This window comes from Amorphotheca resinae (genome assembly GCF_003019875.1).
Source record: "Amorphotheca resinae ATCC 22711 unplaced genomic scaffold M430scaffold_2, whole genome shotgun sequence".
In the NCBI taxonomy this organism is placed as follows: domain Eukaryota; kingdom Fungi; phylum Ascomycota; class Leotiomycetes; order Helotiales; family Amorphothecaceae; genus Amorphotheca; species Amorphotheca resinae.
In genome coordinates this window covers 93403-105266 of record NW_020194472.1, presented here as the reverse complement: position 1 = coordinate 105266, position 11864 = coordinate 93403, and the positions used below count along the sequence as shown (strand labels likewise).

Here is an 11864-nt window from a genome sequence, read left to right as displayed (position 1 = left end):
TAGAGGGAAATCGTGAATTCGGACAGGTTGGGTCTGGAAGTTGCTCATGCGAGTAGATAGGATATCGATAACAGAGGCGAAGAATTAAGCCTTCCCTGAAAACAGACGCCTTGTATTTCGTAGTTGTCTCTATATTGGTATCGTGAATCGTAAGGAAGGGCTTTGATCGCACGTAGGCTGATGAGATGTTTGTTAGCGGTGTGTTTTATTTAGGAAGTGGGTCAGCGGCTGAAGCTCATTGTGGTAGATTGGCGTGTGTGATCAGACCCGCGCTCAGCCCTGTACTGAGTCTTCTTCTCCATGTCAAGACCGCAGTGCGGGGGAGGGGGGGCCATACAGAGAAAAGACGTGAGGGGAGCAATGGGTATTGTACAGAGGAGCTCGATTTGGGCCAGGAATTAGGATGACTGACTGGGTTGTTGATCGCGCCACTTCGGCTCTGAGGCGGGCGAAGGAGGATTGATTAGAAGTGAGAACTGGGAGGGACCGAAAGGTGGAAAGGCCGGGGTATCAAAGAAACAAGAAGAAGAGAAATAGAAGTACAACGGTGCACGAAGCTCGACGGTGTGCGGGCGACAGGACGGAGAGGGTGGTTTGTGTGGGTTCGAGGGTTGCGCTTGGTGTAGGAATGGCCGGAGGAAGAGCCCGCGTTAGATGATTAGACGTCCTCTTTCGTCAGCTTCAGCGTCAGCGACGGGGTGTGGAAAGGGATGGTGTCTCTCTCAAGGGAGAAGCAAAAGAACAGAACAGAAAGGATTATATCGCGGCATCAGAAGAGGACCAAGTACGACGGATCTGCTGCCACGTCGTGCATGGATCCGGTCAACGTCTCAATCAATAATCCGGCGGAAGAGCCATTCATTGCTGAGATGTGTTTCTCTTTGCCACGTGATGCCTAGCCGAGACGGGGGTTGTTCCTGAGGCACCAAGGCTGGGACTTTCCGGGGCCAATGACGAATGTCTTACCACTAGTTGAGGCGGACTATCTTACCCACCTTACCTCTGTATAGGTAGCATAAGGTTCTTGTCAAGCACCGCAGTACGACAGTCACTGTCAGCGTCTTGTCAAATCTATACCATCCATCTGCGACCTAGAGAAGGATACAAAGGGCAGCAGAGGAGAAACAGTTGCGTTGCTTCACCAACCAGACATACCCCTCCTTGCGACAGCTACCACACGGCCAAGTCTCGACCCTGCTTTTCCCAAGAATATAACCAGTCGACCTTCTACAATCCACGTCTACTCTATCCGAAAATGAACCGTCTATTCGGGGCCAAGAGCTCAGCACCAAAACCAACCCTCAACTCCGCCATCTCCAATGTTCGTTCCACCCCACCCTCCACCACCCTCTTTTCCCGAGCCACAGCTAACGAACCCCCAGGTCGATGCACGCATAGAATCAATCGACGTCAAACTCGCCAGCATCAATGCCGAACTTACCTCCTACCAGACCAAGCTCTCCAAGATGCGCGATGGCCCTGGCAAAACCGCCATCAAGCAAAAGGCCCTAAAGGTCCTGCAACGCCGCAAAATGTACGAAGCCCAGCGAGATCAGCTACAGCAACAGTCCTGGAATATGGAACAAGCGGGCATGATGCAAGATAACCTGAAGAACGTCATGACGACCGTGGATGCCATGAAGTCAACGAATAAGGCGCTGAAACAACAGTATGGGAAGATTAACATAGATAAGATTGAGCGCATGCAGGATGAAATGGCCGACCTGATGGATATTGGGAACGATATACAGGAGAGTATAAGTCGCAGCTATGATATTCCTGAGGATGTGGATGAGGCAGAATTGGATGCCGAGTTGGAGGCCCTGGGCGAAGAGCTCGAGTATGAGAATTTGGGTACCGAGAGTACCCCGAGCTTTATGGTTGATGAGGTGCCACAGTTTATTGATGAGCCGCCAGTCACGGACGGGAAGGTTAAGGAGGCTGCTGGGTGATATCAAGTCGATAGTCATTTCTTGAGGGCGTTATTTGGTTGCGGTGGGAATGAGAATCATAGCGGTCAGGGCTGTACGATACCCAATGCTTCAACATTGTCTGATATGGGGTTTCACGGAATCTGGCTGGTTTCCCCTTGCTTTCTAGTGATATGTGTTGCAAACAGGAAAAGCTACGATCGTTCTATTCAGAAGCTTGCTATTTGTCTCAGATCTGATGCCGGCAGTAGTCTGAGGCCAGCAGCTCTTCAATGAAATGAAGTGTCCTTAGTGACGTCTGTTTCGTACCTGCTGCCAACTTCCGCAAGTACGGAGTAGAAATCTCTGGAAATTCAGGGGGGTCAGCTACCTATTTTCGGCTACTGACCAAGAAGACTTACCGACATGATTATAACTTTTACTTCCAAGGCCGGTACCTATAGGTACCTTGGGTAAATTGATGTGTTAGAACTACCTATCTAAATCCGTCTTAGGCTTACTCCAAAATTCTGTTGCATATCGCAGTTTTGGCTACGGTTACCTAGTTTGTCCTAGCCAAACTGAAAAATCCAAGTACGGGAGTGATTATTGGAAGTGAAATATGTCTCAAGTTAAAATGCTTTGTTGCATATCGCAAACCCCGGCACTTCCCAGGTGCCCAGGGTATTTGAATTGAATAGAAGCCGTAGAAGTAGGAGGTACCTTACCTTAATTGACAAACACTCTTGTATTCAAGTACCTTAGTTTATTAGATTTTATCTTCGATTTTCAGTGAAGACTTTAAAGCATTGGATGGTGCCTTATACCTTGGAATTTTGTTGCTATCAATATTGTGATTACGTAGACCGTATACTTGACTAAGGTAATTGATGGATTCAGACATCAATTATGCCGTCCCTATATTATACAAATTAAAGCATCTGAGTTAATTTCCCACAAATATTTTCCCGCTAATTAACGCCTACGCCCATGTTGTCTGCTGCTCGAGTGCATTTCTATCTCGAGCCAATGTTTCCCAATGCAAGTTACTTTTCGATCCCAAAAAAACGCCTCTCACCCCCGACTCCCAGAACCTGCTCCACGGGCCAATCAGTCCACGTCTCCCATCCCGAACCCAACTCACCCATGACCGTCCTTAACAGGTTCTCGCCCTTTCCCTTCACCCACCACATATGTTCGGCTCTCTTCAGCGCCACGCAGTAGAACACCACAATCAACAAAGCCTCTGGGATCTTCTCTTCCAGCATCTTCAAATAGTCCTCAGAGAGCATGCTAAACCAACTCATCACTGCGCTAAGCTGACTAATTTTCGGATTGTAAGCCAAGATGGAAAAGACCCTCCTCACTTTCTGCAACATCTCATTGAGCGTGAGTTTCTGTTCGGCCGACAGAGACGACGCCGCGGCAAGCGCAGACAGCGCAGAGAGCTGTTCTTCTTCGACTGCAGGTAAGGGATGCGGGCCGTTGCGATCAAGTCCTTTCCAGGGCGTGAAGAGAGGTTCCAACGGTCCCTCTCTAAGCAAAGCAGAGCGTTTCTGCAGGATCTCGTGGGAGCCTCGATGCAGCTTCACCCATTGCACGTGCACGACATCAAGATCTTGAGGGGTGGAAGAAGACGGGACGAAGAAGATCGCTGATGGCTTATCGGGATCTTGTGATGCCCACGCGTGCGTGAACACCATCGTTGAGAAGGCATAGCACGCGTGGCAGTTTTCGTCAGAGAGATTTCTGATTGCTGGTTGAAATAAGGAGAGGCCGGTGGCGAAATGGGTGTCTGATGCGTGCCGATATATTGACGCTTTATCGGGTCTCAAATTCGAGAGGTGGAGAGCTGCAAGGGAGAGGATTTCATGCATCAGAAAGGGATGAGAGAAGCCTAATTCCACGACCGTGGTCTGAAAGAGATTGATGCAGGAAGGGAAGTCGACGAATGAGGCTATGCTCTGGGTCGTCCAGAAATGGAGGAGCTCGAGATCTAGCATTGTGAAATTTGCTGGAAGAGCAACGGGGGACATCGAATACGATGGATCTGATGCTGTCGTTGGACTTGGTGTTGCTAGCATGGAGGCCACGGTTGGCGGCCCTCTCTTGAGAGGGTGGGTTTGAAGATATGAGCATGCCTGGCCATGAATCTCACACTTCTTGCACACTGGTTTACTCTCATCGCACTTGGGATCGATCAGTGAAAGTGAGGAATGAAAGATGCCGCGAGCACGGAAGGGAAAATCTACCACTGTGCTTGCATGTCGTAGAATCGATTATGTGTTTACACATCGCCACGACCTCGTACATACCTTTACTTTCCTCCGTTTGCAGTTAAAACAGCCCGATCTGCTCTTATGATGTGGCCGCCTTGCTTTGATCTCCGGTCCATGATTTACGCCGGTCATAGTGGTCAGCTGCACTGGCTCATCAGTTTCGACTAAGAGGTCGCTTTATAGAAATGATCTGAGGACGAGTTCTCGCGCGTAACAACCAAGCAGCTTCGGTTGGAATTGTACTGCACGGTGCAGAGCGGATCGGCAATGTACAGTAATCGTCGGCTCGCTTATTGGCTTCAGCCTTCAGCCCGCAGCGATAAGCGAACCGGCGATTATCTCCAACATCTTCCGTCCACAACGCATCTTTTGGAACCCCGCAACCATCAGCGTTTTCCTTCTATATGCCCGGAATCAAATCTCAGGTTCCATACACATGTGCTCGCCACCTGCGAGCTCCCCAGCGACGTAATGCATCTTCAATCGTTCCAAAGACAAGGATACGGAGATTCTCCGTTTCGCCTCTCTACTCGCTCGCGGCGAAGGTAGAAGAGAAGGAGGATCAGTCAACAGTTGAAGCAAAAGTACTAGAGCAATCTCCGAAATCCTCTCCAGAATCAAGCCATGATAATGAACCCGAACGAGGAGCGATGTCAAGACGACTCGCGGAGGCGACAGAAGATGCACTTCTCGAAGGAGGGAGAGCTGGCAGAAAAGCTGTGGAAGAAGCCGGATTCTCGGAAGAGCTGAAAAATAAGCTTTTGGAGAAGGTAGAAGCGGCGAAATTTCGATCGGAGTACGCAACAGCATTCGCAGAGGCTGGTATGACTTCGAATGTGGGCCGAGGTTCACGAGAAATCGCTACTGGACAAGCTTGGGATGGGGAGGAGAGTACGGAAGATGCGGTTCTGCGAATGCTTGATGATGCACGGAAACCTTTGAAACCCGGAATGCGAGGTCCTGCGAAGATTCCGAGCCCTATTGTAGATTTGCGTCTGCAGCCACGGCCGAAAGTTCGACCGGGAGAGAGACTGGCGAATGCGAGGGACAAGACTTCTCTATACGCCACCTCGAAGGATGCGCCGATGACGGACAAGGAGAGGGAAGAGCTGAGGAAGGAGTTGAAGGAAAGGTTTACACCAGGGGCGAGGCCGATGCCAACTTCATTCAGAGGATTGGCTTCTTTGGCGAATGAGAGGATCGAGGATGCCATTGCAAGAGGACAGTTCAAGGTATGTTAATAGTAGGAGGTTTAAGGGCATTACTAATGCATCGCAGAACATCCCTCGAGGCAAAGCTATCGAAAGGGATCCTAGGGCCGATAATCCTTTCATCAATACCACGGAGTATATTATGAATAAGATGATCCAACGTCAAGACATCGTGCCACCGTGGATTGAGAAGCAGCAGGAGCTTGTGAAAGCAGCGAATGTTTTCCGGGCCAGGTTGCGGAATGATTGGAAACGGCATGCCGCAAGAACGATTGCGAGTCGGGGTGGGAGTCTGCAAGACCAAATGCGAATGGCTGAACGATATGCTGAGTCCGAGCGGGTTCACAATCCGAAGAAGAGACCGGTGGAGCAGGTTTCCGTGCCTACGAATGCTACGGATGATCCGGTGATGGTCAAGATCATTCAGGAGGTGTCACCGCCCAGCGATTCTCCAGAAGGTCAGGTTTCGGTGACGACAGACGACGGGGAGATTACGATCACAGAGACGATTAGGGACACTCCGCAAGAAGAGTCGCCATCCACAGCAAGTAGGGAAACCTCGCAAGAAGAGCCAACTTCTACAGCAACTCCTCTACCCGCACCATTTCGGCTGCCGGAGTGGGAGGCGGCGGAAATGTCATATCTCCAGCTTGCAGTTAATAATCTCAACAACCTTACTCGAACCTACAATCTCATGGCACCCGATCTGGCTAAGAAGCCTTACTTCTCCCTCGAGCGGGAATTGCAATCCTGCTATGCAGATGTTGCGCCAGAGCTTTCAGAGGCCATCAAAGAACGAGCAGCTCGACCGGCCAAAGACCTGGTGGGGAAGACTGGCGACAGATCTGGCGACAGATCTGGCGGCATGTTTGAAGCATTTGCTGCTAAGAAGGCCGTTGTGTATGATGATAAGAAACCGCTGTATGGGTTCAAGGAATTCTGGAAAGATTTATGGGGTAACAAGAGTGCTTATTGATAATGTTCAAAGGATGTATATTCCTCTTTGTTCTTGACCGGACGGGAGGGAGCAGGGTTATTCCATAGAGATGGTTAGCTATTATATCTTGAAAGATTCACGAGATAGGATGTTCCTCCGGGGGGGCGGGGGGGGGGGGGGAGGAGGTAGACACGAAACCCCGGCCATGGTATAGAGCCATGTCTCTGTGATCTGGGAGGAGCGGGGCCACCTCAATCTGCCCAGGAAATTGGAAAGGACTTATTTGTAGAGATTTGGGCTCTCGACATATCCAGGAAGGGTTGCCAGGTTGTAGATGCAGTCCGCAGTCCGTTGGAGAATATCTGTATAAAGTAAATTGTACAAAGCAGGTCGATATCTACTCCGTATATTGTCATGGGACCCTATATCTGTATATATCGGCGGAGCATGGGTCTACAAGATTCCTGTACATCCTACACAAGACGTACTTCTTCTCGTGATAGCTGGAGCAACAGAACATCAATCACTCTCACTCTGGCAACGGCGGTATCACGTGGAGCGCTATGTGGGTGCACAGGCTCCCCCTAAGGCATTACTCCAGGAACGCGGCTCCGGTATCAACAGGCATGCTGAGGGAGTAGCCATATGTGGTTAGCCGGTGGGGCGATTAGCCAAAGCAAGAAGCGCCAATCTGGGCAAGCGCAATACAAGAGCCGCTAAAGCCGGCCAGGGCCGCAAGCGAACGACCGCCATGCCTGATCTGGGGTAGGGCATGGGTCCCAGCCAATGAGCGGGCGTATCACCACAATTGTGACACAGACAACAAACCCCTTTTCAGCGATTTTGTTTTTGATGTTTTCGAAGACGGTTGTTGTCACTGGTGGGCACACGGCTACTGCGGGATGATGCGGCTGATTGGACGGGCGTTGTGCAGTGGTTGACCGGGGTGGGCAGATCGATCTGTGATGTGTGAATGTTCTCCCCTTTTCTCTGTCAACTCTCCCCTCTCTCCCGCTCTCTCCTCCATCGTCTCTCTGTATTTGTGTTGTCCCTCCTCTCTTTCCTCTCTTTCCTCTCCTGGCACTCCTCTGCTCTCTATCCATTGCCCCTTCCCGTCTCGTCCTGCTCTCCCGCAACCAAAAACAAAACAAAGAGTCGCGCCTGCCGCCGCTCAATCCCCTGCGTGCCCGCCTTGCACAATGTGAGAAAGCACAGCACATCGCAGCACAGCACAGCACAGCACAAATCCGTCACCTTAATTCAACTCCTTCATATCCCATCCCCATCCATATCCACATCCAGATGACCGCGCTTCTCTCCCCTTCACTCCTTTTCTCTTCGCCTTCTCGCCTTCTCGCCGCCCTCCCCTCTCACCGCTTCCCATAGCAGCATCAAGCTTCACCAGCTTCACCATCTTCCTCACCTTCGCTCATTCGCACATCCATCAAGTCATCCACCCTCGTCCTGCATCTCCCTGCTCATACAATACAATACCATACACTACGCCAATCCCACATCCTCCACAGAGAAAGAAACAACATGGACGACAGCCACCTACCCTCCACCCGGAGAGTCCGCCATTTGCCTCCCCGCCCCGAATCAAGTGCATCGAGCCGCACCAGAATGACCCCTAGTTCGAGCAGTAACAGCTCGTCAGTGAATCTGCCGCGGAACCCATCAGTCAGAGGTACTTCCGGCCCCAGTCTGCTACAAGAGAGGTTGAGGGAGAGGAAGGTCGAGAGCGCCAAGGCGAGGAGGGAGAGCGTTGGCACGCCGGTGCGGTCAACCCAGAGTTCACCATTGAAGGGCAGGGAGGAGAGGCGGCCAAACTCAAGTGGTGCGGGCAAGGGACTGAGCATGGGGGTGAAGCAGATCGAAGAGGTCAGTTGCTCAATCTGGCTGTGCTCTGCGATGAATACTAATATTTTACAAGCATGTGTCTACGCTGACCAAACAAAACTTCAACCTCAAACTCGAACTACACCATCGTCGGGAACGTCAACTGGCCCTCGAAGCGCGACTGGAGGCAGCGGAGAGACGTCTCGAAGAACAAGCAGAGTTACAGGAGATCAATGATCAATTGCTGGCAGAGTTGGAAAAGAGAGATCAAGCCGTGGAGGAGGCCGTCAGCATCATTGTCAACCTCGAGGAGAAGGTGGAGAGGTTGATGCACGAGAGAGGGGTCGTGCAGGCCTTTGATACACAATACGAGTCGTCTTACTCGCGCGCGAGTCAGGAAGAACAACTTAGCTCGCCCGCGCCTTCTCGATCGCAGATCAGTAGCGCTATGGCGAGGATGCCGTCGTTCTTGTCAGAGAAGAGCGAGGGCGCGGAAGCTTTGAGGAGCCTGTACCTTTCTAGCTACAGCGATGCTGCCCTGCCCAAGCTATCCGAGGAGGCCGAGGAGGCTCCGCCTACTGAGCTGGACAGTCCTCGGTTAAGCGTATTGAGTGAGAGTTCTTTCTTGAGTGTTTATGGGGACAAGTACCAGTCGCTGGACGACAAACAACTGTCATTGGACACCGAAGTTGAGGAGCATGCGAAAGAGAGGGGACATCGCAAGTCGGAGTCGGTGGAGAGGTGGATTGATCAGAGGCCCGCAACGACCCAACCTCCATCAGCTACCTCGCGACGAAACGATCTCCTCAAGAGCCAGTTCCTCTCAATTAACAACGTCCTGGTGTCACCGCTGCAGCGATTGGAAAAGTTGAAGATGTCTATGGAGAGTAGTAGCCACCTTAACTCTGAAACACTGCCGGAACAGAACAGGGAGAAATCGGAATCGAGACAGAGTCTCAGGCGATCCTTGAAGGACACAGCCAGTTTCGACCATCATCAGACACTCCCTCCAACACCAGATACAATTAGCACTAACACGCTGAGGCACTGCCAGAACTCGAATGATACCCTGTGTCAGAAGCGTGTTGATGATGGGACATTCCGAAATAGTACTTCAACCTTCCCTGCTCCTGACACGACCAGAAGCACCTTCCACTCCACCGTCTCTCCACGACCTCGAAGTGCAGGTGAGACAGTGACAAGCAGACGTGAAGGTCATGGATGGGATACGGAGACACATGGGGACGATATATCTAGCACTGCTAGTACCTTTGCAACACAAGATTTCCATCGTCCGAGGCGAGTCATGACACCAGATCTCTTTACATTCGCCAGCGATGACCGTGATGATCCTTGGGGTCGCGATATGATGTTCAACCATGAACCGGTTCTACCTTCTCATGTCGCTGCTCGTTATGAAAGGCTCCGTCACTCGAGCATGGCTGATCATCCAAGGAGCGATGATCCAGTTAGACGTGCCGTGCAGCGCAATGGCAACAACCAAAACGTGACCAATCCACTCGATGCGTCGCCCAGACCCGCACCCCCCAACCGCCGCTCATCACTGAGTGCTACAACCCAAATCCGCAGGTATAGCCTCACCCACACATCAGGTGCCTCACCTGGAAATTCACCCGCGGCTCCAAAACAAGAACCTCCAAAGCAGGAGCCGAAGAAGAACCGTTTTGCGAATCGTCTCTTTGGTCGCGCGGAAACCAGTCCCGCACCAGCAACCTCCCAGCAACAGAAGCCGAAAGTAAGTGGCAGGACACAGACCTGGGTTGACAGAGACGAACAAGCTAGTGCGACACCACCTCCAATTAGGCGCAGTCGAAATAACACGGTCTCTTCGTGTAGGCCGAGCTCTGCTGGCACAGGTATGCCGAACCATGCTACGAGGAGGCATAGTGCATTTGGGGTTGATGGTACCAGCGTTGAAACAAATGAGGGAAAGACTCGTCCTCGGAAGGGAAGTGTAGATGTCGCGCCCGGTAATGCGGAGGAGACCAAGACCGGAGGTAGGAAATGGTTGGGCTTCGGCAGGGCCGGGAGCCTACTACGCAATTAGGAGCTTTTAGTTGGGTTTGGGCGGGATGGCGCTGGAGTTTGGCTAGCCCTTGATATGGCTTTGCGGTGGAGTTCTTTTTTTTCTTGGGTTGGGATGCGGCATAAAAGCAGCCTGGGTCGGTGATTTGTAGGATTTTCAGGGAAGAAAAGAGAATGTGTGAGCGATTGCACCATTTGTTTGTATTTGTACGTTGGTATTGGATTCTGAAAATGCACAGTTTCTGATGAGGATTCGGTCGATAGCACCTGGGGTAATGAATGGATATGAGCAGCCCCCTGGTGGAATTCCTCCTTTATGATCAAGGAGATTAGGGAGATTGAGAGCTAGCTAGGGAGTCTTAAGCTGACTTCTACTTGAATTACAGATTGTCAGTCGTAGTGTCGACAACTATATGATCCCAAGTGCCGTCATGCATCTGATGACCAAGGTATACAGTGCAGAGCAACACGATGACAGTGATTAGTTGCTTGAACCTACAATATACGCTCTTTGTTGTCTATAACCCAGTAAGAGAAGAGATCAAATGCCGACCCAAAGTCTCCTCTCATACATCTACTCCGGCATCATCCAATTAGACAGGCTGGATGTAGTTGGAATAAGCTTAAATCTGACGTCCATAGCTAGGTACAATTGCGTGCTATGTGCATACTGTATAAGAGTCTATACACAGTCATCATCTTCTAGATATACATGACTGTAGATACCTTAGGTACTCATCGACAAAACAATTGAATCTCAAATAAAACTAGAGCTCTGTTCTTATAGCGGTGTCGTGTCATATCGAGATAGGCAGTTTCTTTGGGTAAGTGCACGTCTCTCTTTGATAAATGTTTGAGTTCGTCTGGATTAAGCTCTCAGGTTGTTTTATTGGTCTCAGTGGTTTTGTTGCGCATGGTTATTGTGTCTACCTATGTATACGAGAGTATTTATTAAAGGGTATAGAGGTTTGGATGGTATAAGCAGGTTTATGATGGTGACAGAGAGGACATTGAGGTGTATATACTACTCTTGAACTTCTTTAATTCATCTATTTAACTCCCCCAATTCAAATCCAAGCAACGAACAATACTACTCGAAATCATGCGTTTAGTCGCTATTACTGTTCTCCTCGCTCCGCTTCTTGTCCTGGCTCAAGGTCCTACCATTGATCATTAATCACATGATGAACCCACCCCCCCCTACCTACCTTACCCCACCTCACTTCCCCGCTCCTGTGATCTAGGTATTAACGATATCTCCCTACGCATCTTGCCTATATACGTCATGATGAGGGTAATGGATTACCTTGGACCCAGGATATGTTAATATGGCACAGGAAACGGTTTAGTACCAAACAGGCGTACTGTACAATGCTGATATTTATCTTCGTAGATGGCTTCTCCCCTTTTCTTCATATTCGTTGATCTATTATATTACACTTTTTATTGAAAATTTGCTCAGGGAAGGAGGCATACAAACATATCGGGCTATCAACGAGGAGTAATGAGAGTTATACTGACAAGATAAAAATCCAGCTGAAAACTTCTAGCAGGAGAATATACTCGAAGCCCGGGGTTTGAAAGTATAAAGAGAGAGTGATTGCTGAGAAGCATGTCCAAAGTAAGAGACCTCAGCAACCTC

General features: G+C 50.3%; 4 protein-coding genes across 4 annotated transcripts; 3 read left to right on the top strand and 1 right to left on the bottom strand.

Moving 5' to 3' along the window:
* Positions 1 to 1009: 1009 nt before the first annotated feature.
* On the top strand, positions 1010 to 2290 carry M430DRAFT_114289 (hypothetical protein). Its single transcript, XM_024861550.1, has 2 exons — positions 1010 to 1321; positions 1383 to 2290. Exons 1-2 carry the CDS (start codon positions 1256 to 1258, stop codon positions 1950 to 1952), a joined length of 636 nt encoding a protein of 211 aa, XP_024723566.1. The 5' UTR covers positions 1010 to 1255; the 3' UTR covers positions 1953 to 2290.
* A 530-nt stretch (positions 2291 to 2820) lies between these two features.
* M430DRAFT_32844 (hypothetical protein) lies at positions 2821 to 4102 on the bottom strand. Its single transcript, XM_024866240.1, has one exon. It carries the CDS (start codon positions 3944 to 3946, stop codon positions 2957 to 2959), a length of 990 nt encoding a protein of 329 aa, XP_024723565.1. The 5' UTR covers positions 3947 to 4102; the 3' UTR covers positions 2821 to 2956.
* A 455-nt stretch (positions 4103 to 4557) lies between these two features.
* Positions 4558 to 6467, top strand: M430DRAFT_133031 (hypothetical protein). The gene is made up of 2 exons (XM_024862280.1): positions 4558 to 5421; positions 5468 to 6467. Exons 1-2 carry the CDS (start codon positions 4594 to 4596, stop codon positions 6374 to 6376), a joined length of 1737 nt encoding a protein of 578 aa, XP_024723564.1. The 5' UTR covers positions 4558 to 4593; the 3' UTR covers positions 6377 to 6467.
* A 1409-nt stretch (positions 6468 to 7876) lies between these two features.
* Positions 7877 to 10244, top strand: M430DRAFT_15719 (hypothetical protein; the record flags this gene model as incomplete). Its single annotated transcript, XM_024863309.1, has 2 exons — positions 7877 to 8218; positions 8271 to 10244. 2 exons carry the CDS (start codon positions 7877 to 7879, stop codon positions 10242 to 10244), a joined length of 2316 nt encoding a protein of 771 aa, XP_024723563.1.
* Positions 10245 to 11864: the final 1620 nt, after the last annotated feature.

Excerpts from the sequence above, each read along its gene's own strand:
- M430DRAFT_32844 (XM_024866240.1), bottom strand. The coding sequence starts at position 3,946 with ATGTCCCCCGTTGCTCTTCCAGCAAATTTCACAATGCTAGATCTCGAG.
- M430DRAFT_114289 (XM_024861550.1), top strand. The coding sequence starts at position 1,256 with ATGAACCGTCTATTCGGGGCCAAGAGCTCAGCACCAAAACCAACCCTC. Across the intron at positions 1,322-1,382 it reads TCAACTCCGCCATCTCCAAT|GTCGATGCACGCATAGAATC; the intron begins GTTCGTTCCACC and ends ACGAACCCCCAG.
- M430DRAFT_133031 (XM_024862280.1), top strand. The coding sequence starts at position 4,594 with ATGCCCGGAATCAAATCTCAGGTTCCATACACATGTGCTCGCCACCTG. Across the intron at positions 5,422-5,467 it reads TTGCAAGAGGACAGTTCAAG|AACATCCCTCGAGGCAAAGC; the intron begins GTATGTTAATAG and ends AATGCATCGCAG.